The sequence below is a fragment of the Oenanthe melanoleuca genome, chromosome 5 (genome assembly GCF_029582105.1).
Source record: "Oenanthe melanoleuca isolate GR-GAL-2019-014 chromosome 5, OMel1.0, whole genome shotgun sequence".
Classification (NCBI taxonomy): Eukaryota; Metazoa; Chordata; class Aves; order Passeriformes; family Muscicapidae; genus Oenanthe; species Oenanthe melanoleuca.
In genome coordinates this window covers 22,216,458-22,243,597 of record NC_079339.1, presented here as the reverse complement: position 1 = coordinate 22,243,597, position 27,140 = coordinate 22,216,458, and the positions used below count along the sequence as shown (strand labels likewise).

The 27,140-nt window shown below is 49.6% G+C and overlaps 2 protein-coding genes across 4 annotated transcripts in view; one reads left to right on the top strand and one right to left on the bottom strand.

The window, feature by feature from the left end:
• The first annotated feature begins 107 nt into the window (after window positions 1-107).
• On the top strand, window positions 108-23,299 carry TP53I11 (tumor protein p53 inducible protein 11). The gene is made up of 7 exons (XM_056494015.1): window positions 108-227; window positions 16,022-16,390; window positions 16,890-16,948; window positions 17,447-17,495; window positions 17,929-18,025; window positions 18,657-18,758; window positions 19,574-23,299. Exons 2-7 carry the CDS (start codon window positions 16,262-16,264, stop codon window positions 19,705-19,707), a joined length of 570 nt encoding a protein of 189 aa, XP_056349990.1. The 5' UTR covers window positions 108-227; window positions 16,022-16,261; the 3' UTR covers window positions 19,708-23,299.
• The window catches only part of TSPAN18 (tetraspanin 18), a 119,357-nt gene continuing 115,501 nt past the window's right edge, over window positions 23,285-27,140 (bottom strand). For all 3 annotated transcript variants that reach the window (XM_056494012.1, XM_056494013.1, XM_056494014.1), the window contains one exon: window positions 23,285-26,860. In XM_056494012.1, coding sequence (XP_056349987.1) covers window positions 26,813-26,860 — 48 coding nt within the window. In that variant the 3' untranslated portion in view covers window positions 23,285-26,812. The remainder of the gene's footprint in view (window positions 26,861-27,140) is intronic.

Here is a 27,140-nt window from a genome sequence, read left to right as displayed (position 1 = left end):
TGGCAGTGCAGGCGCTGGCGGTGCAGGCGCTGGCGGTCCCGCCCGCCGTGGGCCGGCGCGGGCGGGGCGGGCGGGCGCGGTAAAGGCGGCGCGGCGCGGGGGCCGGGCTCAGTCTGGCTGCCTGCGGGCTGCGCGGCGCCGCGGGCGGCCCCCGAGCGCTCTGCCCATGGGGCAGCCCAGCCGAGCCCTCGGGACCGTGCCCCGCCGCCGGGAGCTGCGCTAGGGCGGTGAGTGCTGTGCGCGTCCCCCCGCGCCGCGGACTTTCCGCGCCGCCCCTCGCGGTCCCGGGATCGCGGCCCCGCTGGCAGCCGCCCCCGCTGTCCCCTCGCCGGCAGCGCGATCTGGGGAGGGATGGACGGACCGACGGACGGACGGACAGGGGCTTCAGGAGAGGGATCAGCCCTTGTGCTGGCTGAGCGTGGCCGCGATGGGACCGTCTCCGTCCCGGCCGTGCCCGCTGCGGTGGGATGGTGGAGGAGGAGGTGGTGGAGCGCTGTGTCCTGGTGGGAGGTGGCGGGTTGCTCCGAGCGTTGGAGGGACAGCAGCCGTGCCGCCTTGCGAGGTGATGCGCAGGCGGTCCCTCGGCTTTGTGGCGAGGCTTTTCTCCTGGCTGTTACTCCACTCAAGGCAAGGGTCCGATGTCACTTTTTTCCTGCATGTGCTCCGTCCTTTTCCGCGTGCTCGGGAAGCATCATAGGAGGACCACGGTGCCCAGATGAGTACTTCAGGAGCCTGGAAGGGGAGCTGAGTCCTGACCTCTGCACAGGCTAGGGGCTCAGCCGCTGAGCGTTGCGTAGGGCTGGGATGAGGGCAGCTGGCACAGCTGTGCTCCCCGTGGGATGCGATCCTGTAGGTGCGCCGGCGAGCCCCGGCGAGGAGGGCTTGGCCATGGTGGACGGGGAGGTGCCTGGGGGGGGATGGAGGGAGAGGGGCAGGGGGCAGGAGCCACGATGCGGGAGGGAGCCGGGAGAGACCCCCTGCCATGGGAGAGGGGAAGGTGAGGAACGGCAGCTCTCAGCGGGCTCTGCATCCCCGCCAGAGCTCGCACATTCCTGCGTGCTGAGCGGTCTGCTGTGCCTCTCGCAGGTCTGGCTGTCCCACCTGAGCAGCTGCACTGCTCTGTCTAGAGCAGCAGCAGCTATTAGGCTTCTCTGTTGAGTTCAGCTCCGACTGAGCAAACCACGCTGAGCAAGAAGCAGCACCTTATTCAGCACCTGCTCCTTGGCCCGCCTCAGCACTGCTTGGAGTTGGACTTCGGTGAGGCTTTTTCTTACCTGAGCAAGGAACCTGACCCTCCTGCAGCTGCCCGAGAATCAGGGCTGCGAGTGGTTAAATGGGCACCAGTTAATGTCCTCTGTCTGCAAAGGCCAGCAGCAGCCAAAGCTTTGTTGACATTTGGGTACCACTAGCACAGCTGAGCCATGAGAAACTACAGAGTATGCAAGAGCACTGGCTATTCTGGACTTGGCATAAATAACTTGTTCAGTAACTCTATCTGCAGTGGAGCAGCCTGCTGAATAATGGCATTCAGGGTCTGTGAATGAGGAAAGTGATTTTTAAACAAATAAATAGTAGTTACAGCTCAAGCAGAGGAGACTGCCCAGGGAGGAAGTTTTCTTAGAAAGGCAAAACCTCAAAATAAACAAGGTCTTAAGACTCAGCATGAAAGCACCTCAACTAGCCCTAGCCCTAGGGCTAGGTTGTATAAATACACACCTGATGCATGCACAACAGTGTGAGGGACACCATGAACCTGCGGTGTCCTGGTGGCCTCAGCAGTGAGGGGATGGTACCCACAGCAGCTGGGAAAAGGGGGACTTGGTTGCTTTAGTGTGTGTGTGTGTTCTTGTTCTTCGACTGCAGTGCAGAGCAAGGTGAAGGGTAGGTGGTTGTCCCAGCCAGGAGGTTGAGAAGGTGAGATTTGCTCTACAGTCTCTAGAGGAGTTGGTCCTTTCTGCTTGTGGGCCTGTAGGGAGGTTTTATTGTAGAGATATGGACACAAGAGCATCTCCAGAGAGGCACAGCAAGGCGAGGCTTGGGGTGGCCATTGATGTCTTGGAGAATAAACCACAGACACGCCCTCCCCTGAGGTTTTCAGTCCATTTGGAGCCGCTTGGAGGCTGGGGTGTGATCCAAAGGGAAATGTTTCCTTATTGTTCCCATTGAGCACTGAGTGCTGAAGTGTGCAAAACGCCAGGAGTACATCTGCAGCTGGTGTTCACTTGTCCTGCAGCTCTCTGAAGGTCAACATGTTGAATAGTAGGGGCTGGGAGGGATGGTACCACATGCTGGTTACAAATATCACTTCGAGCTGTTTGGATCCTGAAATGTGCCACGTGTGTGCTTGGTCCTCACGCAGTAAGCCCCCAAATTTCTAATGAGAGCTGCTGAATGCCCCCAGAGCACAGAGTATGTCCCTCTGACGCAGGCGGGATTGGCTGCCTTCCCACCGGGCTGCCCAGGAGGCTGCATGCTGACCTGGGTGGAGCTGTGCTGAGCTGGGGGTGTCCGTCTTCTCAGTGCTGCGTTTTTGGCTACAAGCTTTCCCTTGGCACCCGATAAAAGCACACGTGAACCAGAAAGATGTTGAGATTGTTTATGCTTGACTTCTGGCCTGGTGCCAGAGGGAAAGCTTGGTGACCTTGGCACTATTGGGACATTATTTATAGAACGTAGGTTTTCTGGGTTTTGTATTTTTGACGTAGGAATGTGAAAATAAGTCTCAGGAGGAAAAGACCCAATGCTGGCCACAAAATACATCTGGATTTTTTCCAGAGCAGGAAAAACAACACTTAAGAGGTGACCAGGTGTTCTCTGTTCACATTGCTTTCTGCCTTCCCCTGAAAAATATGGGTTTGGTGCTGTCCTGGAGATTGCAGGCTAGCATGAGTTCACTCCATGTTTGAAAAGTTCTTGATCAAGATGCTAAAGGATGTTGAAAAACAAATGCAGCTATAACTAAAGACACTCTCAATAGTTTACAAATGATAAATTACTCTCTGGCCTCCTTGGGCTTCCTCTTGTTTGTGGAGCTCTGTGTCATCTGCAAGGCTTAATGCATCTCTGAGTGTTTCAGTGCCCATCTGTGGTGCTGATTAGTGTGGCTGACCCTGGATGACAGATGGAGAAGAGGAGGCCTGGAGATGCACAGGGTTTTACTGGAAGGCCCACCACAGCTCTGCCTCCCAAGGCTCTGATGAAACCCCAGTAGCAAACTTCCCTTCCGGGTTTCACAATGTGTGTAAGTCTCTTATCCTCATTCTGTGCACTGGGTATATGTTCTAATTACCTAAATCTGTAAATGTCTTTCTATCCCTCTGTATGCAAAGTACGAACTCATTGAGCATATTTGCATATTGGTTTTGATGGGGAAGCCCTTGCCTAGGCTGTACCTGACTCATTTATACCAGACTTTGGTTGGACCCTTGCCCAGCTCATCTTACAGGGCAAAAACCAAGGATCAGAGTCTGTAAAAAAGCTCTATTCCAGATTTATACTGACTACTGCTGTCATTATGGGGAGGAGAGATCTATCACCAAAACATAAATGATCAAAATCATTGTAGTTGTGTTTAGTGCTAAAGGTTGAGCAGCTTCTGCTGATGTTGGCGGTCGGGAACCACGTGCTCACTTTCTGAACCTAAGGGGCCAAAATCAGAAGCCTAAGCATAGGGGCTGGTAGCTGTCTCCATTGAAGCAGAGTTTCCTAGATATTTTTGCTAGGGATTTGGATTAACATACTTTGAGTCAAAGGCACAGAGGAGAGCATGGGGAGAAAAGCAGTTAGGAGTAAATCCACGGTTCGGTAGTCTGGTCTCCTGACGCCTGGTATTACAGGATAAGTTGGTGTAGCAGGAGATGTGCACAGAGGGGTGTCAGATAATGCTGGCCACCTAATTATTTGTTTGAAGGGATTCTGTATTTTAGAGGGAGATTAGTGTGCAGTCCCCTTTGCAGCTGCCTGCTGCAGCAAACCAGAGAGGAATCCCTCCTTTTGGTACTAAAATTAGGCAGCAGCACTTTGGCTGCGTGGCCCAGAGGGGCAGGTGCAGGCAGAGCAGCACACAAAGGCTTGCAGCCCTCTTTAGCTGTATCCTGCCTGGGTTGAGAAAGTAAACAGTTTGAGTTTGTGTCAGCAGCCAAAAAAGAGACCTACAGAGAAAACCCACAAGTCTTCAGGAAACTCGGTGGGTGACTCAGACGGTGTTTATGTTTGAGTACCTGTTCATTCAGTAACCCATGGTGGCAGCAGAAGCACTTTTTGCTGTGGTGCCACCTTATGAGTGAAACAAACCTCTGGTGTTAGGTGTTTATGGTCATATACAGACTTGAGAAGCTCTTTCAGCCAACAGGTGTTGTTCCAGGAATTCCACTGCTGAGCTTTAAAATAACAGTAGTAAAATAACTAGTCCTTGTTGGGTGCTGCAGTTTCTTTCTGGGCTTCCAGTTAGGTTTGCTCTAGATGGAGAGGGATGTGACAAAAAGCAGGCAGTTTCCCAAGGACAGCTGTGCTTCCTATCCTTCCTGACAGCCAAGAAGGTGCCTTTAGTTCAGCCTTCCTGGCTGTCTGGCCTGCCTTGCTGTGCATGGCATGCACCCAGCCAGGCAGCAGCCTCACTCACCAGTGCCCTGTACTGTTGCTGCAAAGCTGTGGGAGATGTGTGGGCAATGCTGGAGCACAGCCTGGGTGCAGACACTCTGCCATGTTGTAGAGAGTCCTCAGGAACGACTGTGTTGTGGAAATGGAGGGCTGTATTGCCAGTCTTAGCCAGAGCTACAGGAAGCAGGCTATTTTCTGAAAAACAAGATATCTTAAAGGTCCATGGTTGTAAGTCCTTCTTAACCTTTCTGTTGGACATTAAGTTTTAGCTGCCTGGCATGCCATTCATGGTAGATGTTTGGTGTATTCCAAGTAGGTAAAAACATGAGCTGCCTCCTTGAAGAGGGGAGAGGGAAATTCAAAAACCACAGTACTGAATCCAGGGGAGCTGGGTGGTATTGGCTTTTCCCCAACATTTTCTTTGTGGCTTAGGAAGAAAAGCTTCTGTAGAAGCTGCTTAATAGCAATAAACAGCATCCAAACATTACTCCACAGAAAGCAGAAATCTACCAGGAGTGAAAGTTTGCACTGAAAAGGACCAAAGAATTTAGATAATCTGTCTATGTTTTCCAAAGTTGTTTTCATGATAAAGTGAGAGTAAAATTTAGCTGACTTTGATATCAGCATTGCTGGCTGAGTCTCTGTCAGTGCTGACCAGAGATCTGCTGTGCTTCTGAACTACAGACACCTATGGTGCATCCTTCCACTCTCCTGCCCTACTGCTCTGCCCAGTGCAACCGTTTTCTCCTTGGGGTGCATGAATGAGTTCTTGCCTTGTCTGTTGGCAAAAACCCATCAGGAATCCTTCCAGTCCCTTGCATGAACTGTGACAACGTCCACTGTTTAAATCTCTGGATAAGTAGGATGCATTGAGGGTTGATGGATGGAGGAATAATAAAGCAGTTGAGCTTATCCCCTCCAGCCAATTTATTCCCTGCATCACATCACCATGCAAAGTGAGTGCCTGTCATTAGTCAAAGAAAATGGGGGAGAAGAGGCCAACATGAAACCCCCAGAGTCCTGTCTGCAAGGAAATGGCATTACAGTGAAAGGTGATGGGGAAGGTGTTGGCTAAAACCTGACACTTTTGTCCTAAGCTCTTGTAAGCAGGAAGCTTTGCTGTATGTTTGTGGACAGATGTATATTTACACAGGCACAGTAGCAAAGCACCCCGTGTGTATACACACACACAGAATCCTGATGGATGATCCTGATATTACTGGAACTTGTTGTACACAAGTATCTGAGTCTTAAAACTGAAAAAGAAGGGAAGGTCCTTAAACAACCCTTGATAGTAGAGATGGGACATCTGGCAATGCTGCGTTTTCCATGGTTACTTGAGACCTTGATTTGTCAGCACTGGTGCTGCTATCATTTGGCTGCCTGAATCTCTCTGTTGCCTCCTTGTCCCTGGGTAGAGGAATCATGCAAAAGTAGAGAGAAGAACTAGTCAGTACTACCTTTATCATTTTTTTCCTAAGACTTCTCTTGCATGAGCCAGGCAAGGTGGAGAGAGAGCTCCTGTGGGACCTCTCAGTTCTCAGATACCCCATCACCAAGGCTGTTGATGCCACATACTGCTGTCCACCCCTTTGCCTCTTCTCTGCTATGAAAAGATAAATCTTGCTTTAGTTCCTCAGGCTGACGTGGGTCCTTTGTGGCTGTGACTATAGGATATGGCATCTCCATACCCTCTCCTTGCATGTTGTTGTCTAGTTTTTTTCAGAATCCCAAAGCATGGCTCCATGCTGTGAGATGGGCAAAACTGACACAAGGTTTGCCTAGGATCAGGTAGTGAAAAGTTCACTGCAAGGATCTTGATCTTGTCCTGGGGCAGACTATGTGTGCTCCTCACAGTACACATACATTGGTCTTTTGTGGAAGCTGGAGAACCTGTCATGCATCAGAGACATTGTCTCTTTCAATCTCTGTTATAAGAGTTCCTTTTTGTGACTAAAGCTTTCTAAAGGGTACTTGTGTGCTGAATAGCCATTGTTGGTAGTGCATGATATGAAATCCAAAAGGAGGGCTCTGATGAAATGCCATGCACTTCACAGTCAGGGAATTCAAAGAGCCTTGTTGATCTGTGCATAATTCGGGGCTTGACAGCTCATGCATAAACAAACGTGCACATCCACATCCATGGTTTTGTGCAGAGTTTTCCCCTGACTCAGCAGCACATAAAAGCAAAGTCATGTGGGTGAGTTCCCGAGGGGTGGGTGCTGTGCTTGTGGGGAAAGCCTGTGGGCTCTTCAAGACTCTGACTTGAGAACCACACTGGCAAATGCAGTCATTTGTTGTCAGTGTGGTGGGCTTCCTTCTGCCTTCCTCCTCTGTGCAGCTCACTGCTGAGCTGTGGCTGCTTTGATTTTCTGCATCTGGGTTTAATCTGACCACAAGAATCTTCTGAGAGTTTCTGGTGTGTGCAAAGGCAGTATCCATGTGAGGTTCACCCCGAGGTTTCCACAGGGCAGTGAAAGAAGACAGACAGAAAAAATCTGTGTTGTGCTAAGGTGGTTGTTAGTCAGGCCAGGAAGGGCATTTCTGCCTCTGACATGTGTGTGATGACCTGAGTGCTGCACTGGAGTCCACAGAGCAGGCTGAGGTGTCGTGACCTGGCACTGGTGAGGTGCAGTGGCTGGACATGTGGGATGTCTTACCTGCTGCACATGAGCTATATGAACTTCTGTGCTAGATTTACTTTTCATATACATCTGGGAAAACTAAGGTCTCAGAGGTTTAATGACATAGTCTTGATTTTATGCAAGGAGCAGCAGTTCTGCCAAACCTATAATCTAATAGTTTGGCTTTCAGGTTTCCTACTCTGCATGCTGTAGCTCTGTCTGAAAACAGCTGGTTGCACTTTCAAGTGCCTCATTGCAGGAGAGGGGGGTATTGTGGCTCCTCCTCGTTCTGAGAGATACTGTGGAAGAGTGCTGCACAGACATGTTCCTGTACACCATGTGTTCTCCCTCTAGTGGGTTGCTAGAAGTTTCTTTTAAGGTGTTTCACCACCGACTTGTGAATTAGCAGAGCCTGTGCTAGCTCTGGCAGCAGCTATTTAGAAGTTTTCCTCTTCTAAATCTGTCCTCCTGGCTCCTGTTTGCCCAACATGGGGAATTTTGCATCTGACATTTTTAGCAGTAACCTGTTGCTATAGAAACTGCTAAGGTGTCAGAGGGAGATTTTTGCCACTTTGGGATAGGCTACCAAGTAGTTGAAGAATGTGTTTTCTTGGGAGGCCTTCTCCATCATGTTTTTGCTAAGCAACTCCCTGAGCCTGTCTGCATGCCTGGGCTTCTTTCATGTGTAAGGAGCCACGAGAGAGTGATAAACCCAGAGTTCTAATTGTGAATGAACAGGAATATTGGCATACTGTTTAGGGAAGATGGGAGAAGGTTTTTCTCAAGCTGCAGTGATGGGTCCAGGTGGTGTGTAGGTGGTAGTCCAGGGCTGAGAGAGCACATGTGGTATCACTCTTCAGGGCAGTAAATGGTCAACCTAGAAGCAGGAGTTGAGACTCTAAATGACATCTCCCAGGAAGAAGTCTGGGACAAGCTGTTTGAGACCAAAATATAGGTGAATGCCAGCATACTTGGTTGATCTGGTAGTCAAGTAACCAGACAAGAGATTGTGCAGTGGAACCCAAAGTAAGTCCACACAAATCAGCCCATGTATCTTATTTGTGTGTTTGTAAATGTATATATAATATATATAACTTATAATTTATAAATTAAATGTATTTATATAAATAATAAACTTTTATTATTTTATTCAGGATGTGAATGTAACCATGTGTATGGGAAATGCTCTAAAACAGGCTTGTTAACAACTCAGCTGTTGACTGATAGTTGCTTGGGCCATTTCATATCAGGCCTGATTAGAGAAATTCTGTGTCATAGAAGGAACATTTATTACTTGAACAATGAGAAGTGTGAGTCCTGTGAGTGCCTATGTGCCTGGGACTCAGGAAATATTCTGGCTAGTCCACAAGGCAATCTTCCTGCTTAATGCAAATTTATTCGTCTGCCCTTTTTCCTCCCTATTGTGTTTGCCTAGACTGCACATCTGGTCATATCATGACAGACTATGGAGATGAGAAACTCTTTGTTTTCAACACAAATGGAAGAAAATAAACTGATGCTGCTGGGGTGTCCTGCAGGAGTTGTTCTCAGGCTGGGGTTGCCCTTGAACCTGGTTGGGAATCTGCTTTTGCAGTTCTGGAGTGGAACAGACTCATTTCATCTTCCATTTCATGGTTGTAGACATGTTGACAGTGTATAAATCTCAGTGGTTGCATTGTGCTGAGTAAGTTTCAGGATTGCAGATAGAGAACTAATGTTGCTGGGGGTGTAGATTATTGTCTTTGGGGAGGGAATCCATTGAGAATGGCTTTGAAATGACTATTTCAGTGACAGTATACAGATGGATGTTGTGCCTGTATGTGGCTCAGGGGACTTAATGTCCCGGATTGTAGTTTCTTAACAATTTTCTTTTGAGTTCTGGAAAAGAGTAGAGGTGCAGGGAATTGTTGAGAATAAAGAGCATTGGCTTCCTGGAGTATTTATGAAAGTCTCCTGTCAGGTGCTTGGGGGCACAGTAGAAAGAAAATTTGGGGAGGTTTGAGGTTGTCAGGAAAAGAGGTGCCAAGAAGCCCATGTTACTGTGAAGGTTCAGTGTCTAGCAGGGTTGTGGATAAGCAGCACAGGAATGGACTCCTCCCTGCTCCTCCCAGGGTCTTCCCATAGATCTCTTTTGAATCTCTGTTACACCTCAGGTGCAAGGCAGAGGAGATGAAATGCAATTGCATCCTATTTTCTGTAAAACTGGCCTGTATTAGTTTGTTTGAAGGGCTTTCCTAGATTTTTAAGCTGCTCTTTTTCAGTAGTAAGGGTTGATTTACTTGGTTGGGTTTTTTGGGGGACTTTTTTGTGTGTTTCTGTGTGTGTGCATATGGGTTTTATTTTTCCTTCTAATGTTTCCCTGTAGAAATCATCTGCAGGACAGATGGCCCATTAAGCTTCTGGGGCTGTCCCTCACAAACACCTGTCTAAGGCAGCTGGGAATCAAAGAGGAATTCTCCTCTTTTAATGCCCTTAAAGAAAAAACAGCACCCGATCCTAATATGTCCTGCTTCCCCCCCCCTCTCTCCATCCTCCCAGCTTCCTGGGAAACTTAACTGCTTGGTTGTGCCATCTGTTGAGACAGTGAGGGGCTGGGTGGGGAGGTGGCAGCCAGAGCCTTTGGGGAGAGCAGGGGCAGCTTTGGGGTGATGGATTGCAGTGGTGGCTGGGCTGAGAGCCTCGGTGACGATACAAGGGATGGACTTTTATGTAACTAACACAGAAGAGAGCTGTTGAAGCAGCTGCCGTACATTGGCTGTGCTTGTACCTTGCACCCTTTGTATTTGCAGCCAAAACACACCCCAGCAGCCAGGGATGGGCTGCTTGGGAAGGCAGGGTGGCGTGGCCAGGCTTGCACGTGGGTGTGATGGATGGAGGGTGAAGCCTGTTTGTCCCCTGAGCCCAGAGAGGTGGCAGTGGGGCCAGGTGTCCTGCTGGGCACCGTGGGGAGCCTTGTGTCCCTGCCTGTCACCACACTGTGCAGGGCATGCTGTGCTCATGCAGCATGTCCCAGGCTGCCCTGCCAGCTGCTGCCAGAGGCAAACAAGCATTTCTCCCTGAGCTGCTGCCCATGGAGGGGTCAGCGAGTTGCTGCAGGTGGTGGCTGGCAGGCCTGCAGGAGTGAGGTTGCTGTGTTTAATTAGAGCTCCCATTTGAGGAACCAGTAGAGCAACAGAGCTTTTTTATCGAGTTCTGGGGAAACTGAGCACTTTACAGGTTTTGATTGCTGTATAACACATCCTGTGACACAGACAGAAACTTTCCTGTGGTCTCTGCAGAAGGAAATTTGAAACCTACAGGCAATAAAATTCTGGAGATGGTCCATGCCTCCCAGATGCTATGGGATATGGCCAATAGTGGTTTTTCTTGGGGCAGGATGTTTGTACAGCCACAGGGAGCTTGGGGCAGGAGCTGCTGTACCCAGGGGCTGCAGAGGAGCAGTGGGGAGGAGGGTACAGGGGCTGAGCCTGCTTGGGCTAAAGCAACCCTAAAGCAGATGGAGGAGAGGATGCATGGAAAAGGCTGAGCAGGCTTTGGATGTCCTTTTTTTCTGGTGGTGACTGAGTAAGCAACACAACTTAACTCTTTCCTTCCCAGCAGGCTGCAGAGGACTCACTGTCTCCTGTTGAGGGGTGATGCTGGGTGATCTGTAACGTTTAGGCTGCCAGAGCTGCTGTAGGCACTGGGTGTCACTGCCTTGTGTGTGGAGGCTTTGTGGTCATGGGCAGCTCTGCATCTCTCCCAAACAGCATTGGAGGGCATCCAAAGGTGTCTGGCCATGAGATGTGCTCAGCCTGAAGGGTAAGCTTGAGATGTGCCTGAGGCTCTTGGTGTGTTGCAGATGATTTGGAACATGATCTGGAGGCACCCAGTGAAGATGTTCTTTGACCTAAGGATCTTGCTTTGCATTTTCATCTTGTGTAGGGGCAGGAAATCTGCTGCCTAGGTCTGTAGGTATTCCCTAGGGATGACACAGTCTCCCTGTGCCTTTTAGAGTTGCTTGAAGGGCTGTGGCAGGACTGGGGATGAGCCTCTGTCAAGACATGCTTCCTGCTGGTATTGCAAAGAGCCCTCTGTGCTGAGAGGGCTGGTGTTTATGTGGGAGCAGCGTCCTGTGTACCTGACTTGTTACAGGTGAGAAATCTGAAGTCTCCCTGTTGCTCAGGGGTACAGACTGTGCCAGACGGAGCGGGAGCAGCCGCCACATTCTGCTGCTGTGGTGGCTGAGTGCTAATTGGTTTTACTGCCTGATCATCAGGTTATTTTTGGCTTGATCAAGTTTCATTCCCAGCTAGCTGGTGGTAGAGAGGTTCTAAAAGTCTAAATCTCCACACTTGATAGAAATCTAGGCAGGGAGCTGGTTTGGTCACCAAGGGTTTGGGATGTGCAGTTGCAGAAATACAGGATGAAAATAGCTATATTTTGGTAATTACATGGGACAACAGGGGAGTTCTAGCTCAGAGTCTGCTGCACCATGGGCTTCCTGGGGAAACCCTTGATAGGCCATTCATGGATGCACAAAGATGTTTTGTGACTCTCAGGTGTGTTTTTGGGTTAGACACAGGGAATTTACCTCTTCCCTCAGGATTTCAGAGCCCTGAAGTGTCTGACGTTGTTTATGAACAGATTTTAAGCTTATAAAAGTGAGCAGACTGAACCTTCATGTGTGGTGGGAAAATAGGAGTCTTGGGTCGCATGCAATTAGGCAACAGGGTACTGTTTGCAAGGATCAGGGTACTTAGTGGGTCTGTGGCTCCTGTCTTTAATCCACCTGTGTTTCCACTGCCTCTCCTCTTTACTGTGTGCATGTGTTGGAGCCCAGGCTTTCTCAACAGCTCTGTGGCTGATGAGGTATAAGGTCCTGAGCAGCTCCTATAGATCTGGTACTGTCCTCAGCAGCAAAGAGACAGAACTGCTGCAGCTGGGAGGAGCATCAGAAGAGCTGGACAAACCCATTACAGCTGCTGGGCCCTTGCAAGACAAATGCTGTGGGTATCAGCCCATCTATGAGGGCCAGGTGTGGCACTGCCATGGTGGATGCCTCTCTCATGTGCACATTTCCTTGTGCTGCTGCAGTGCTGGAGAACTCCCCTGGACTCTGCCTGATTGCTCCCAGAGAACTCCAGTATTGGAAGGGACACTGCCTCTGCTTCATTTGCTTCATACTTCGTATTGGTTCTCAACCTGTGCTTTGTAGAAGATGCTCAGGCGTGGCAAGTGCCTTGTTAGGCTGTTACAAAGGACATACATCCACTGCACCTTCTTGGATAACTCTTAGGTGTAACAAATCCAAGCAGGCTCAAGATGTTGAGTTGTCTTGGGCATTGCTGACTTGGGAAATCTAAAACAGGAGAGAAGAATCCTCTCACTGGCCTGAACGCGATAGAGCTGAACAAACCTGTGTCCAACTTAAATGTATAAACACTTCATTGTCCCAGCTTGACTCCAGTTTCATACTGTCTTCCCCTGCTTGCAGACTGGAAGTGCCATCAAACCCTTGGAGCAGAGGTTCTGTAATGGCACCTCTTCAATTCAAGCCCCGCTGCTTTGTCACGTAAGAGGCTGCACTGTGGATGACAGTGCCATGCAGCTGAGCAGTAGGCAGTGTCCCTGTCCCCAGGGCCCTGGGGAGCCAGTCCTGCAGGCAGGCAGCTCCCCACCCGCGGGCAGGGGGCTCTGGCTGGCAGTCAGCTGCAGCGGGGTCTGGTGCTGCACCTCGGTGGTGGGCGCAGCTCCGGCTGCTGCAGCGCCGTGGCGTGTGCAGTCGAGTCTCCTCTCTCCCACGCTGCGGAGCTCTCCTCTCCAGACGCTGGCAGGGAAGAGCTGTGGAGGTGGGAGAGATTGAGCTATCATTGGCGTGGCACCAGTGGGGTTTCTTTGCACCACTAAGCAGTAGCTGTCAAAATTGAATGCAGTATGCTGAACAGCCGAGCAAGAGAGCAGACACTGAAAAGAGCCTGCGAAGAAAAGGGATCTATGAGGAAAAAACCATCTTTCAGCTGCACATAGGCACTGCCCATCACAGAGAGCTGGGACAGGGAGTAGGAATTGCCTGTTTATGGTGGTTGATCTGCACAGTCCCTGGGATGCTTGGAAAAAGGATTAAGGAGGAGAGAATCGCAGGAGAAAGAGGAGGGGGAGGTTTCCCTTTGCAAACTCACAGGCTAATAGCAACCATCCTCTAAATTGTCAGTGTGTCAGGATACGTTAATGTAAGTATAATGTTTTCAAATCCTCAGCATCTTCTATCTGAATGTCAGTGAGTTAGTGCTAATTGCATTCATTAGCTCGTTAGCCATTAATATTCAGCATTTGTGAGGCTGGCTCTGTCTCTGGACGATGGGGTAATGAGATGTGTGACTGGCTGCGGGGCCATGCCATAGCTGTGCTGTAGGAGTGTGGGTTTATGCACCAGATTGTTTTATTGGCATTTGTGTCTGGCCTGTGCTGTCCCGGCTCTTGGCCAGTGGCTCACCACAAATTAGTGGAAACTCTTAATGGGAGAGCAGTGTTAATGATGATGTGGATAAATTTCTACCAACTCCTGCCCTGAAAGCAACTGGCCAGACAAATGATGAAGGCAAATTTTGATCTCTTGGCCTTGAGCCAGTTGCTAAGCTGCCTCTGTAATCAGAAAGCTATTCAGTGCACTCTTCATTGGTGAGTCATGGAGTCCCACCTTTCTTTGCTTCTTGCTCTCAGGAGAAATTCTCTATTACATTTTTTTCCTTCTTTTTTTTTCTTCTTTTTTTTTTTTCCTTCTTTTTTTTTTCCTTTTTCTCTTCCTTCCTTTTTTTTTTTTTTTGTTTTTTTTTTTTTTTTTTGTTTTTTTTTTTGTTTTTTTTTTTTTGTTTCCTTGTCCCATCTTCCATTCCTTTGACATTTCTGACTATGAGGCCAGAGCAGGAGGTGTGGGCATCAGGCTTTCCCTAGCAAGAAACCAGGAAAGATCCAGAAGTGCCAGGATGGCATGGCCAGCCCACTCAGCACCCCAAGTCCTGTCAAGACCAGCAAGCCTCAGGTTTCTTATCCCTGAGGAGAGCCAGTAGGATGCTCCTGCTCAGGCCCTCTTTCCCTTAACTTTAGAAATGTGGGATGGCCTCAGAGTGAGAGAGAGGAGCATTCACCACAGGACTGTTGCCTCACAATTGGAATGGATGGCTTTGGTCAGAAAATGCTGGGCCAGAAATATCACAGCAGCAACATGTCTTCTCTGGTTTCAGCAGTTCTAGTGAGAAGCCACTCAGCATCCAGCCTTGTGAGTCTGGGTCAGCCAGGAGCGGAAAAATTGTAAAAACTGCAGCTAGTTAAAGAGGTTGAGCTTTTCTTTTAGACACATCACTCTGGCTTTGGGGTGGATTTTTGTGTGCAGATGATCTAGATTTGAATACACACAATTTATTGTGACAGTTTAGTTTGGCAAACCCCAGACATGATAAAACTTTCAAACTTTTCTACTATCAGCTACCATTTGAGCTTCCTGCCTTGTGCTCAAAGACTGAGTATACAGCTTCTGCCTTCCTCCTGTGTGGTTGTTTTCCACTGTCCCAGTTCTGAAATATTTCTAGACCCTGACTGCTGCATCTGGCTTTGTGCTGCCTTTCCAGGAACCTGGGCTTAATTATTCAGTGGAATAAGAGGAAAAATCCATGACTGAACAAGCCCTGCTACAATCCAAAAGAAGTACCTCCAAAGCACTGAGTAGCTCAGCTGGCTCACTGAAAAGCATTTTGCCTGGTCTGCTGAAAGGATCTTGTTAAACCCTTATCATGGGGTTCACCATGAGGTTCAGCAAGACCTCTTAACTTTGCCTTAAAGAAAGAGTAACGCTGGCCACTTGCAGACAGGACTGGCTGTTCTTGTCTGAACCACCACAGGGAAGTGTTTTCCTTTGAGAGGGAAATCCCTCGCAAGGCACTGTGGAACTACATTTGCATGCACAGTGCCAAATAATTGTATCTCATTTTATTACTCTCCAAAGACCTGTGAAATATTTTGACATCAACATATATTGTCTCCTCCTGGGGGCAGCTCTGGGAAGACTTGGCTGGGCCATGAAGCTGCTGGTGCTTGAGCCTGACACTTGCTTGGGCTGGATTAGCTGTGCTTGGTGCCTAGGGGGAATTTCTGTGGGTCTCTGGAAGGGTGAAGTGGCAGATGGAAAGAAGTGTTTGTGTTCAGCTGAGCCAAGATGAAATGAAGACAAATTGGAAGAAAAGGCTTTCCAAACTGAGGGTTTCCAGGATTTTATGATTGTGGGATGAGACAGAGTAATTTCATGGGACTCAATACCTGTACCTTTACTCATGCCAGAGCAGAATTTATCTTTTTCAATTCTCGTTGCCTGTATTTACTTAACCCAGATAGTATTTGTAGTTTCTAATTGCCATCATTTCCCAGAAAGTAAAGTGAGTATCTTCAGGGAAAATCATGCCTCTAGCTTCTTGTTCGTGGGCTGATATGTTCTGTCACAGCCTGGGGGCTGCAGCATCTGAGGGGGGGACACACAAATAAATAATTGACACTTGTTTGGGGTTTGACCTGAAATGGCAGCTGAAGAATGTGATGTATTGCATGGGAAAAGAAAAAAGGCCAAGCATTACTTAATGATTTTAATTCCCCTAGTCTGAGACGCACTTAATTCCCCTAATCTCAAAAACAGCAAAGAGGTATTGGGCACTGCCTCATGCTGAGATAGACAAGATTATGGTTTGTAGGTCAAAAGCATTTATAACTAAATGTCCATGCTAAAGCCACTCTGCTCTGGGTTTTTTCTTTCTCTCTCTCCCCCGTGGCAGATCCTGGAGACAGCAGGATCATTCTGAGATGAGCCACTTGTAACTGGGGCCGGCCTCGTTGCCAGGGCTCCCTGCCCCGCGAGGATGAGGAGCCGCCTGCCGGTCTAACAGGACGATTTAGTGGCGGTGGTTGTTCCGTTTTTCCCAAGCATCGCGAAGTCCCATGTGACAGCGGAGCCGCTTCCTGCGCCCTCCCTGTGCCACCTCGCAGCCCGGGCTCGGCGGGGCAGGGCCAGCGCCATGGCGGCCAAGCAGCCCCCGCCGCTGATGAAGAAGCACAGCCAGACCGACCTGGTGAGCAGGCTGAAGACACGCAAGATCCTGGGCGTCGGCGGGGAGGACGACGACGGCGAGGTCCATCGCTCCAAGGTGAGGGTTGGGAGGGCAGTAGGAGTGCTTTACTGTGCAGCACTGGTGGAAAAGGGACCTTCTGCTGGGCAAATGGGGCTTGGGGTGCTCACAGCCAGGCATTGTGAGCAGGAGCATGTTCACTGAACAGCTCTGGGCAGCGTGCACATGACAGCAGGACACATACTGTGACACCCTGGGGGCTCTGCAGGAGCCTGTGATGCAGGTGATGTGTGTGAGGAGTCCCTCGAGGAAGGAAGAGTTAGTGTTGACCCTTTCCCAGCAGCACGCTGCAGGTGGCTGATCCCAGTAAGGGAGCAGCAGAGGCTGCAGCTCCTGATGGAAATCAAGGCAGGTGTTGGGACCAAATATTCACAGCTGAATCCTTTGTCCTCCTCCTCCTTCCAGACCTCTGAGATAAACTCCTACATGGCATTAAATGTATGGTTTTGGGCTGGTGAGTACTGCCTAAGGACTGGGGAAGGATCTGCTTAGCTTGTGCTTTTCATTTGAATTTCAGATTAGCCAAGTACTGGGAAATGAAATCAAGTTTGCAGTCCGGGAACCACTGGGACTCAGGTAAGGTACCGGATCACCTTGGAGCTAGGTCTGAGGCCCCTTGGCCACAGCATCCCTGCCAGCTCTGGTTTCTGACACCAACTCTGCTGCTGTGCCAGCATCACTGCTCCCTCTGTGGGCTTCTTGCAGCTGTGGAACCAGACCAGCTCTGCATTCTTCCCCCATAAATGAACCTGAGGCCCTCAAGTTCTTGTCTCATTGCATGTACAGAGAACTACAAGGGCTACACAAGGCTGGAGGAGCTCCTGTTCCACCGTGTGACAGGGTGGTGTGTCCTTGGGGACCCTGCACTGCACCCTCTTGGCAGGGTCACTTCCCTCCTTTGCTTGGGTGAGGAGGAGTCTGGCTCTGTCTCACCAGCAAGGCTGGTCTGCATGTTAAGCTAGTGGGATGTGGAAAGCTGAGTCCTTCCATGGGAGGTTTGCTTTGTGAAATATGAGTGATGGGGTCGGTCACCTCCAAGCTCATGCTGGGTCCTCTGTCTTTGCTCTCATGCAGGGTCTGGCAGCTGGTTTCCGCCGTCATGTTCTCCGGGGTTGCCATCATGGTAAGTGAGGGATGTGGTCCTGGCAGGAACCAGCTCCTGACTGCCAAAGGGGTGCCCCAGCACAGCCCTTTGGTCCCTGGCATTTCTCTTCCTCCCCTGCCCCCAGCAGCTCCTGTGCTTTCTCCTGCCAGGCCTTTGCCCTCACTGTGTCTCAGTAATGGGCTTTGCCAACAGTGTCCTTGGCAGTTTGTTCCTGTTACCAGAGTCTGTTTTCATTAGCAGGGCCCATAAACCAAGGAATGGCAGCCTTGGCTACAGAAACCAGCCATGCAGCCGATAGCTGACATGGTGATATTTCTGTGCCTCCTTAATGTCCAGTTTCCTGGCCAGCAGCTCCAGTCCCACAAAGGCATGATGCTGGAGCACTGCTGCCCAAGAGCACATGGTGTTGTGGCCCAGCCAGTTCAGCTTGCTGAGTTTCTCTCTCTGCCAGGCCCTCGCCTTCCCTGACCAGCTCTTTGATGCCATCTTTGAGGAGGAGGCGGTGAGCAGCAAGACTCCCATCCGGCTCTATGGAGGAGCCCTCCTCAGTGAGTGCCGTACCGCGGACTGGGGCACGCTGCTGCCCCGCAGTGAGGGGACAGGGGCCGAAACGGCAGCAGGGACAAAGCCCTGCGGCTGGAGGGCAGAACACCTGCCGTTAGCCAAGAAATTGCTAAGGGGAAAGCCTGGCTACTGCTGAATCTCTGCGGGCTCAGCCCATGTACCCAGCAAAGGGAGCCTGCAGGGGAGCACCAGAGGAGATGGGACAGGCGGCGTCATCGCGGGAGGAGGGGGGCGAAGGACGGGGAGGTGCGGGGAGCTGGGAGAAGCGGTGTGGGAAGGGAAAGCGGCCCGAGCCGCGTCCTGCAGCGGCACCGCGCGGGGCGGGCGGGAAGCGCGGCCCTCGGGCTGCGGCCCCGGGAGTGCGGCCCCGTGCCGGCCCTCGGGGTGCGGCCCTGTCCCGGCCCCGGGAGTGCGGCCCTGTCCCGGCCCCGGGAGTGCGGCCCTGTCCCGGCCCCTCGGCGTGCCCCGTCCCGGCCCTCGGGGTGCGGCCCTGCCCGGCCCCGGGAGTGCGGCCCCGTCCCAGCCCCTCGGGGTGCGGCCCCGGGAGTGCGGCCCTGTCCCGGCCCCTCGGTGTGCCCTGTGCCGGCCCTCGGGCAGCCCCGCTGTCCCCCGCAGGCATGGCGCTCATCATGTGGAACGCGCTGTACACCGCCGAGAAGGCCATCATCCGCTGGAGCCTGCTGGCCGAGGCCTGCTACTTCGCCGTGCAGTTCCTGGGTGAGTGCCCACAGCCCGCCGGGGCGAGGGAGGAGGAGGAGGGTGTGTGTTGGGAAGCGGGGATGGATGGTGGAGCATCTTCCCTGCCAGCTGCTTGCCTTTTCTCTCCCCCATGGAATAGCCTCTGCCCTGAGCTGCACCTTGGACATTGCCCTTTGACAATTCATTAATTTTTTCCCCCTGAAAATGTCCTGGGCTTCACAGCCAGCACAGGTCGTTGCTGGAGCAGACTGCCTAGATGCAGGGTCTAACAAGAAAAGATTTTAGCAACCTACACTAAAAAGGGGGATGTTCAGTGTTACCAAAACAGATCATAACAGTTTAGCTTGTTTCTAGGGAGCTCATCTATATTTAACAATGAAGGGGGCTCTTGTATGTGTGTCTTGGTAGCTCAGTGTGTAGCTGGTTTAGATATGAGTTATGTGTTAGTGCCCAGAAAAGAGAGGTGCTCGACAGAGGTGATGTGTGTGCACTGTGCATATTTTGTATGTGCTCTTAAAGTTGAAAAATGTTTATCAGCACTGAAGTGTTCAAGCCACTAAAAACTCGGGAGGATGTGACTCCCGGAGAGACTCCCAGACTGTCTCTGATGGAGAGCTCTGGGGTCCATGGCAAGCTCCAAGGCTGTGAAAAGAAGCCAGTGTAGAGCCATGCTCACTGAGCGTGTGAACGGGCCTGTTCTGAAAGCTCCTGCACTTGCAAGGCTCAGCAGTTCCTGCCGAAGCCCTGCATTAGGGGGCAGCAGAAAACAGCTATTTGTCTCCTTTTGGTTTTGCATCACCAATCTCTTTCTTGTCTCCCTCTTTCTCCTCCAGTTACCACTGTCTCCCTGGCTGAGAGTAGCCGGATAGCCACAGGTGCTGTGCTCCTCCTGGTCAGCCGAGCCCTCTTCGTCCTCATCAGCATTTATTATTATTACCAAGTTGGACGTCGTCCCAAGAAAGTCTAATTCCTGGGCTTTTTTGTTATGGGAAAGGTGGGAGGGGGGAGTTTGTGTCGGTAATTTTGCATTACAAGTTTTTAATTTTTTTTTTAATTTTTTTTTTTTTTTTTTTTTGTTACACCCTTTTGGTTCTAAAGTAGTTTCCTTCTTTACCGGCATGAATCAGTGTGTAACCCAGTGCCAGGTGAAATGGGGGGAGCAACATCAGCAGGACCCCCCAGCCCCTCTGCAGGAGGTGAGGAGCAGTAGGAGGAAGGCTCAGGGAAGTGTGTGGGCCTGGCAGGCTCAGGGAAAAAAGCCAGTTTTCTAGGGGGAACTGGCTGATGGGATCACAGGCTCTGAACCCACTGGAACAAAGCACAAAATAAGGCCAGCATATTGAAACCAAATCCCTGAGGAGGCAGGGCAGTAAGACAGCCAACAAAGGACTTGGCTTTTCTACTTGGTAAGCCTTGGACTTCTCCTGGTTTGCAGCCCAATCCCCTTTCAGCAAGTACTGACTGTCTAGGTAGCCAGGACCTGGATGGGGTCAAGTTCAGTGCTTTGCAAACAGCTCTTCTTTCCTCGCTACCAGAGGTGCATTTTTTTGTAGTTCATAGTTTTGCACCAGATGCTGTGCAGAGCTTGGTAGGAGATACAGCAAAAGAAGAGCCCCTGCTTGTTCACTCTGCGGGGACAGCACTGGGAACACTGGAGCAACTTGAATTACAAGATGTGAGAAGTGAAGGAAGCTATTGGAAATAGCCCATTGAGCACAAAGACATCCTGTTGATTGGGATGTTCAATGAAGTTTTAGGCTGGGGTCTTGTCCCCTTCACCCCAGAACACTTCCTACAGTTGAAGCTTTACTGATGTTAGTAGCAGTGGTGGGTGTGCAGTAGCTTTATCTGATGCTTTAGTTGAGCAGGGGCTGGAGTGCTGTTGTGGTTAGCACTGGTAAGAGCAGAGGACTGTAACAGTAAGAGCATCTGCACAGGTGCTTGGGTCAGTGAGCAGCCTCTAGACATGGGCGCTGGCTGTGGGAGATGGTGTTCCAACTCTGCTGATATCTACATCACATCTCTTCTGACGTTGAGAAGAGAGGACCAAAGTTTGTAGCATTAAGATATTTAATATTTAACTGGGATGAAGAACAGCAAGGAGCTGTATGAGGGCAAGGATAGACTAAATGTGCTTTAGTACTCACTAGCTAGTTTCTCCAACACCTACTGGGCTATACAGCATTGACTGCCCTGCTTCCTAGTGCTTTCCTTGTGGATTATCCCTGTCCACAGCTTGAGGCAGCATTTTTTATTCTCCATGGGACTAAAGCCAGAAGGTCTGTGTACAGGATATGGACTTGTTACTCATGCACTACTGTTGACTGGATCAAAGCATGCCCTGGAATATAGCTGACGTTCCGAAATCCCAGTAGAAAGGTTCCTACACAAACAGAACTGCTTGTGTGAACAACAGTCCTCAAGCCACTGGTAAGACTGGGATCTACAGCTATTTGCTATTTAATATCTTAGTAGAGTTAGAAGAAGGTAGTGGGTAGTTATTGTATGTTGTGTTAGTGCTTTTGGCATTTAGAAGCAGCTGCATAAGCTTGGGACACTGTGTGCATTGTACTTACTGGCCATGCAAAATGTCTGTCACGTAAGAATATTGGAAATTGTTAAATCAGGAAACATCACAACTATAACTTAGTTTTTTGCCTAATAAGTAAATCAAATGAAGAGGCAACATCCAACAGCAGGCTAAATTTTGGAGCCTCACGACAGCACAAGCTTGTCAAGCTACTTTCAGCATGTCCAGAAATGATGCTGAGCAACTAAACCTTTTAATTAAGAGTAGTGTTCCTGTTCAGATGGAAGAATTGGGGTCTAAGAGGGAAACCTTTCCCTGTGAGGCAGGTAATGATCAAAGGCAGGCTGGAGAGGATCAGAAATGAGACCAAGTGGTGCAGCATGCAGGAGCTGGAGCATGGCATGCTGTGGCTGTTGCTCTCCCCCGTGCAGCACCTGCATGGGCAGCTGCAATGGCCTCAGTGTGGCACTTTGGCTGTAGTTGTGGGTAGAGGTACGTGAAGCTTGATTCTTTGTGTTTTGGGGCGTCACTTGAATGTATACACAGATTGATGGTTGGTTTTTGGGGGGGTGGGAAATTGTTTTTAGGACAGACAAGTAAAACCTACCACAGCAAAAGCAATCTTTCAGAAGAAGGAAATGGAAGCTCTTCTTCATGCTGCCTCCCATCTGTGTTGGCCACAGGTCCTATGAACTTAGTTATGACTTGGGTCTGATTAGTGTTAAAATGCCATCCCATAGGTGAGAGAAATGAGTTACTGCACTATGTGAGAGCAGTACTCCCAAGACTTCTTGATGGTTAGATCAGGTGGGATGGTGGGGGAAGCAGTTACAGCTCTCCAGGGTAGCTTTAAATGAGGTGAGATCAGATTTCTCTGGTCCCCTGATTAGCAGCTGCCTCTGCAAAACTTGAAACAGTCAGCCTCTTCTAGGTTTGCCAGTCAATGGCTTTTTCTGCTCCACCACAGAGCAAAGCCTGGGGGAGTGGCCACTTAAAAGATTTCATGCTACTTTGGTACCTAGTCCTGAAAGTGGAGAGATGAAGTTGTTTTATTTTGATGCTTCTTGCTCCATCTTGCTATAAGTGGCCCATGTAGAAACTACAGAGCTCTACACCTCCTCTACAACTAAGCTGTGGTTCCTGGCATGTCCCTTCTCAGCAGCAAGGTGCTGCAGGAGGAACACTGCCAGGCCCACTGGAGGTGCTGAATGCATGGCAGCTGAGGCCTAGGAGGGATTTCTCAGGGTGGCTTGACGATGGAGCTGCAGCACTGCCAGAAACCAACTGCACCTGGTTGTCTTCACTCTGTTGTGAATGGGAAGAAAGGGAGGAGGATGCCAAACCTTTGTACAGAGCTGTGTCCCCAAGGATGGAAGTGCTGACATCACAGCTGCAGGTGGCAGTTGACAACACAATTTAGGACCAAATGCCTGAGGTGTCACTTCAGGCTTGGCTACTGCTCTGCTGACAAAAGAACTCCATCTCCACAGGCCTCAGCTTCCTTACCTGTTACATTGTGAGAGAGGCCTTGGACCGCTGTCACCTCCCAAGGGAGACTGCAGTGAACGTCCTGCATTTGCACAATGCTGTGTAGGATTGGGGGTCTGCTCCCCAAAGAATTGTGTTCCAAGCAGGCACAGGCCAGGACTTAAAGCTGACCCCCTTTCTCTACCAGGGATGAACCCAAACCCTTGCATTTACAGAGCCCTCACTTTGGAGGGTGAAGAAAACTCATCATTCACGTAACTCCCTACATCATCTTACTTGCATCTAACCAATATCTGGCAAACTGGAGCTGGTGACACAGAGAGGCTCTGTCTGTCCTAAGCTGGCCTCTTTTCTGGTCAAGGGTTTTTACTTGGGAGGGTGTGGGTGGGGGGTGGTGGTGCAGGGGAGAATGGGACACTTCAATTTATACCTCATTTTAGCTGCTGTACCTGAGTTTATTTCTCCTCTGGTAAGAAAGTGACTGTACTTAACACCAAGCAAATAGTGAAAATTAAAGCTGTTTCACTTCACTGTCACAATATCTTTCTTTTATTTTTGGGGTTTTTTCTAAGAAATGCACAAAAAAACCGTGCAGAGAGTGCTTCAGGCTTGTGTTCTGGTTTATATTACCAAAAAAAATTTCCTTTCAATATAAAAAAGCATTACAGTAGGGAATACAGGATAAATTAGCTCCACTATCTAATAAAAAGAACATTTACATTTTTTTAAAATAGATTTCAAACATTATTTCACACGCAGCCCTTTTCCCAGGCATTTGTGACAGTCATTGGAGCATTAAATAGCAACCAGGAGGCAGGGATGCTGAGAGGGGCTGGGGGCTTGCCCAGGCTGGTCTCTACTACTCCCTCCAAGGTGCTTGGGCTGTGGTCACAGTGCTACAGTGAAGGAGATGGCAGTCCCTTCTGCTCTCCAGCCTGCCCAGAGCTCTCCAGCCAGCAGTGACTTCAGCTTGAGCCCCTGACCCCAAAATACTCACCAGAGCTGTTAAAAACAAATACAAAAATACAATTGCTTCTCCTGCCTACAGTTCTGAAAACTACTGTACCACAGAGGGGACAGCCACAAAACTAAGGGACAAAACCAACAAATTTACATGCTTTGCCATACAGTGGGAATCTGCTTTCTGGGCTTGCTTGTTCATTAAATTCCCCCCAAGGAAAATTCCTTCTGTGTTTTATCAACTACTACAGATCCTCTCAAACTTGCAGATATCTTTACAGCTATCTCCAGTTGTTTGAAATTGCTGCCTGGCCTTTTGAGCTGTGTTCCCAGTGGCACGAGAGCCAGCCTCCAGAGAGGATTTGAAATCTTCACACAGCAAAGAGCAGTGGGTGATCAGGAAAGGTAGAAGAGGAGAAACAGCTGTGCACAGCCCAGAATAGCAGATGAAGAAGAGATCCTTTTGAAGATACAGGCACTACCATTAGGGAGAGAGGGAAAGCAAGAAACCTAAGAACAGACAAAGCAATGAGTTCAGAATTAGGAAAGCCAAAGAGAAACAAGCCAGCAGAGATCATACTTCAGGCATGTATATTTAGTACTTTGTGCTCTGTCTGCTTTGGTCCAGTTCCCCCAGCTCTAACAAGTTGTTTTTTTGTTGTTTTTTTTTTCCTGTGCCACTGGTGGTAGAAAAAGACTTTAAGGCTTTTTTTCCCCTTCAGCCATCCACCATGCACAAGTGAGGATATTTTGCCAGCCAGGCTTCTGACTTGAGAACTCTGCATAATAAACTGAGGGGAAAGGAAGAAATTGGAGACTGGGGGAGGTAGTTCTTTCGATCACATCCAGCCAAATTACCCACTCTGCTGACAGTTTTGTTCCTTCCCTGGGAATTTCTCTCCCAGAACAGTCACTGACACCAGCTCTTGAGGAAGAAGGAGAACAGATAAGCTCACTTTCTGCTCAGCCCATTCCCTGCAAGACTGGTAGAAGGAACACATTTTTCTTAAGTGCAGCACCTGCTGTCCAGTACAAATACTGCTGGGTTTTGGCTAACAAAACTGTTTTTCTTTACTAAACAACAGACCAGAGTCTAATATTAAAATGCCTCATTACAAGGAGGTCCAGAGGGAAATAGTTCAGAACAGCTTTCCACAAGGTTTAATGCAACATCTGATGCTGCTCAGCAGCCCTGGCCACATAAATTGGTGCTGGAATATGCTGACTGCAGCATGGGGGGGCTGCAGCTCTACCTGCCCAGCCCTTTCCTGCCAATGAATAAATTGTTGTTCTCTAATGAAGCTTGGAAAAGCTCCTAATGCCTCCTTCCTGTTCCTTGTATCCCAATTCCCCAACCTAAATACTTAGCCATGATCTCTGTCTGTTGTGGCCCAGGCTTTCTGCTGCTTTCCTTCCCTGCCTGTAGCCCGTGCAGTGCCACTGGCAGAGCTCAAGGGACACAGCCCTAGGGGTCTAAGGGAACAGCCAGAGCATGAACGTGCTGCTGCTGCAAAACCTGGGCACAAGGTTCAATGCTCTCCTTCCTTGCCAGAGATTACAGCTTTCAGAGGAGCTGGCTTGAGCCTATATAAAAGTGCTCCCATAATCTGAGCCTATAAAATCTGTAAAAAGACCTAATCTAAACAAGAAACCACAGCCCCTTCTCTTGTTCCCCAGGTAAAATGAGTTTGTGGTCAGGGAATAAGTGACCAGATGAACAATTAAGGCAACAGAGATTGATGATTCCAGGTGAGGGAAACCAAGCACCTGTCCAAGTCAGTATCTATGACCATAGGAGCCACAGCTGTTTGGCTGCACACAGGGTGTTCTTGGATCCTGCCTGGGGTCTCAGTAGCTCCAGCTTAATCTCTGACCAAGGTCCAGTCCCAGGCATCTTTCTCAAGTTCACTTCCAAATGATTGAGCACATGACATGTTAGTTAAATACCAAACTACCTCAAGGGAGGAAACACTATCAACTAAAACAATTCTGACTTGATGATTACTTTCATCATGAGCCCATGGGAGAATCTCAGGAGAAATTCTCTGACCAGAAATGATTCCACCAGACTGATGCAGGAAAACAGCATGGGAGTGGTTGACAAACTTCAGCCTCTTCAATCCAGCACCATGTCTGGACTTCTCCTTAGGGCTGGAAAAGCTTGCAGGAACCACTGCAAATATTTATGCTAACAGAGCACCACAAACCATTTTTTGCAAGTATAAGAGGAAAGGCAAAGGCTGACAAGATTTAAACATTATATCCTCCGCTTCTCAGGAAGGCAGCAGTATCAATGATGCTTGACCAGAGGCATTATTTTTCCCAGGAGATGGGAACACAGCAGAGAACCATTTGGTCTTTTTCAGAACAATGAACAATAAATCTTAGTAAAAACAGAAGGATAGGCACCCAACTCTTGACCCTCAGCCAGCCTTAGCTGAGTCCCATTGCTAAGTTAGATCACACTGCCCCTGCTTGGAGTTCCAGAGAAAAGCCAGCCTCACTGAAGTAAGTGCTTGACATGTCTGACAAGTTTCACATGACAGGGGCAAAGCTTCCACTGAAGAATGAGTGTTTTCATCCTGTGGCTGGAAATTAAAGCCAGAATCATACAAACGTTGACTGCACTGCTTGTTTCAAACCCCCCTGGACAGTCAAGGCCAGCCTGTTGCCTTATGCAGCCCCTGCATGTCTGTCTGAGTCCTTTGCTGTCCAAAGCACGATCAAGTGGTGAGTGGTAGGCTCAGCCTGTGTGGGAGGCAGCTGTGCTCATCCTCCCTGCCCCACCAGCTCCATCCATCTCTAGTGCAATCGGCTGCGCTGGGCTCCTGCTCCACAGTTGCTGCGGGTGGCTCTGGGCAAGGGTCCGGTGTACAGTGTAGTGCACATCACCTCAAAGTTCCAGCCCCTGAAGTACAATCCTTTTGGTCATTCATATATTACAACCCTCTTTTTTCTTTCTTTTTATCTTTTCTCCCTGTCCAGTTTTGTTAAAAAAAATAAAGTTTTTTGGTTGTTTTCAGGTTTTGTTTCTTCGGATTTTCCTTCTTTCTTCTGAGCATGTGGGGAACGTGGTGGTTCATGGGCCACTTCTTTACTGGATCCCTCGAAAGAGACACATAGCAAAGATCATGGCAAACAGCTGGGAAGAGGAGGGGGGAAGAAGAAGGCAAAAACAAAACAGAGAACCATAAATGTCAGCTGCATCTTCCAGATGATCAGCAAAGCCCTCCCTGGCCCTGGGACCACCCCCATTGCTTCCTCCTGCCCAGCAGTCAGTGATGCAGAGAGGGGCACCCTTACCACCCACAGGAGGCTGCAGCAAAACTCTTTCCTCTGCCCCTCCCTCCCCCCAAACTGTTAGTGGCTGCCTGACCTCATTCCTGAGCTGCCCCAGGAGCACAGGATCCACAGTCCCTGCT

What these genes read in the sequence shown, in the direction of transcription:
- TP53I11 (XM_056494015.1), top strand. Translation starts at nt 16,262, where the DNA reads ATGGCGGCCAAGCAGCCCCCGCCGCTGATGAAGAAGCACAGCCAGACC. An exon ending in GCGAGGTCCATCGCTCCAAG is followed by an intron (nt 16,391 to 16,889) that starts GTGAGGGTTGGG and finishes TTTGAATTTCAG; the next exon opens with ATTAGCCAAGTACTGGGAAA. An exon ending in CTTCGCCGTGCAGTTCCTGG is followed by an intron (nt 18,759 to 19,573) that starts GTGAGTGCCCAC and finishes TTTCTCCTCCAG; the next exon opens with TTACCACTGTCTCCCTGGCT.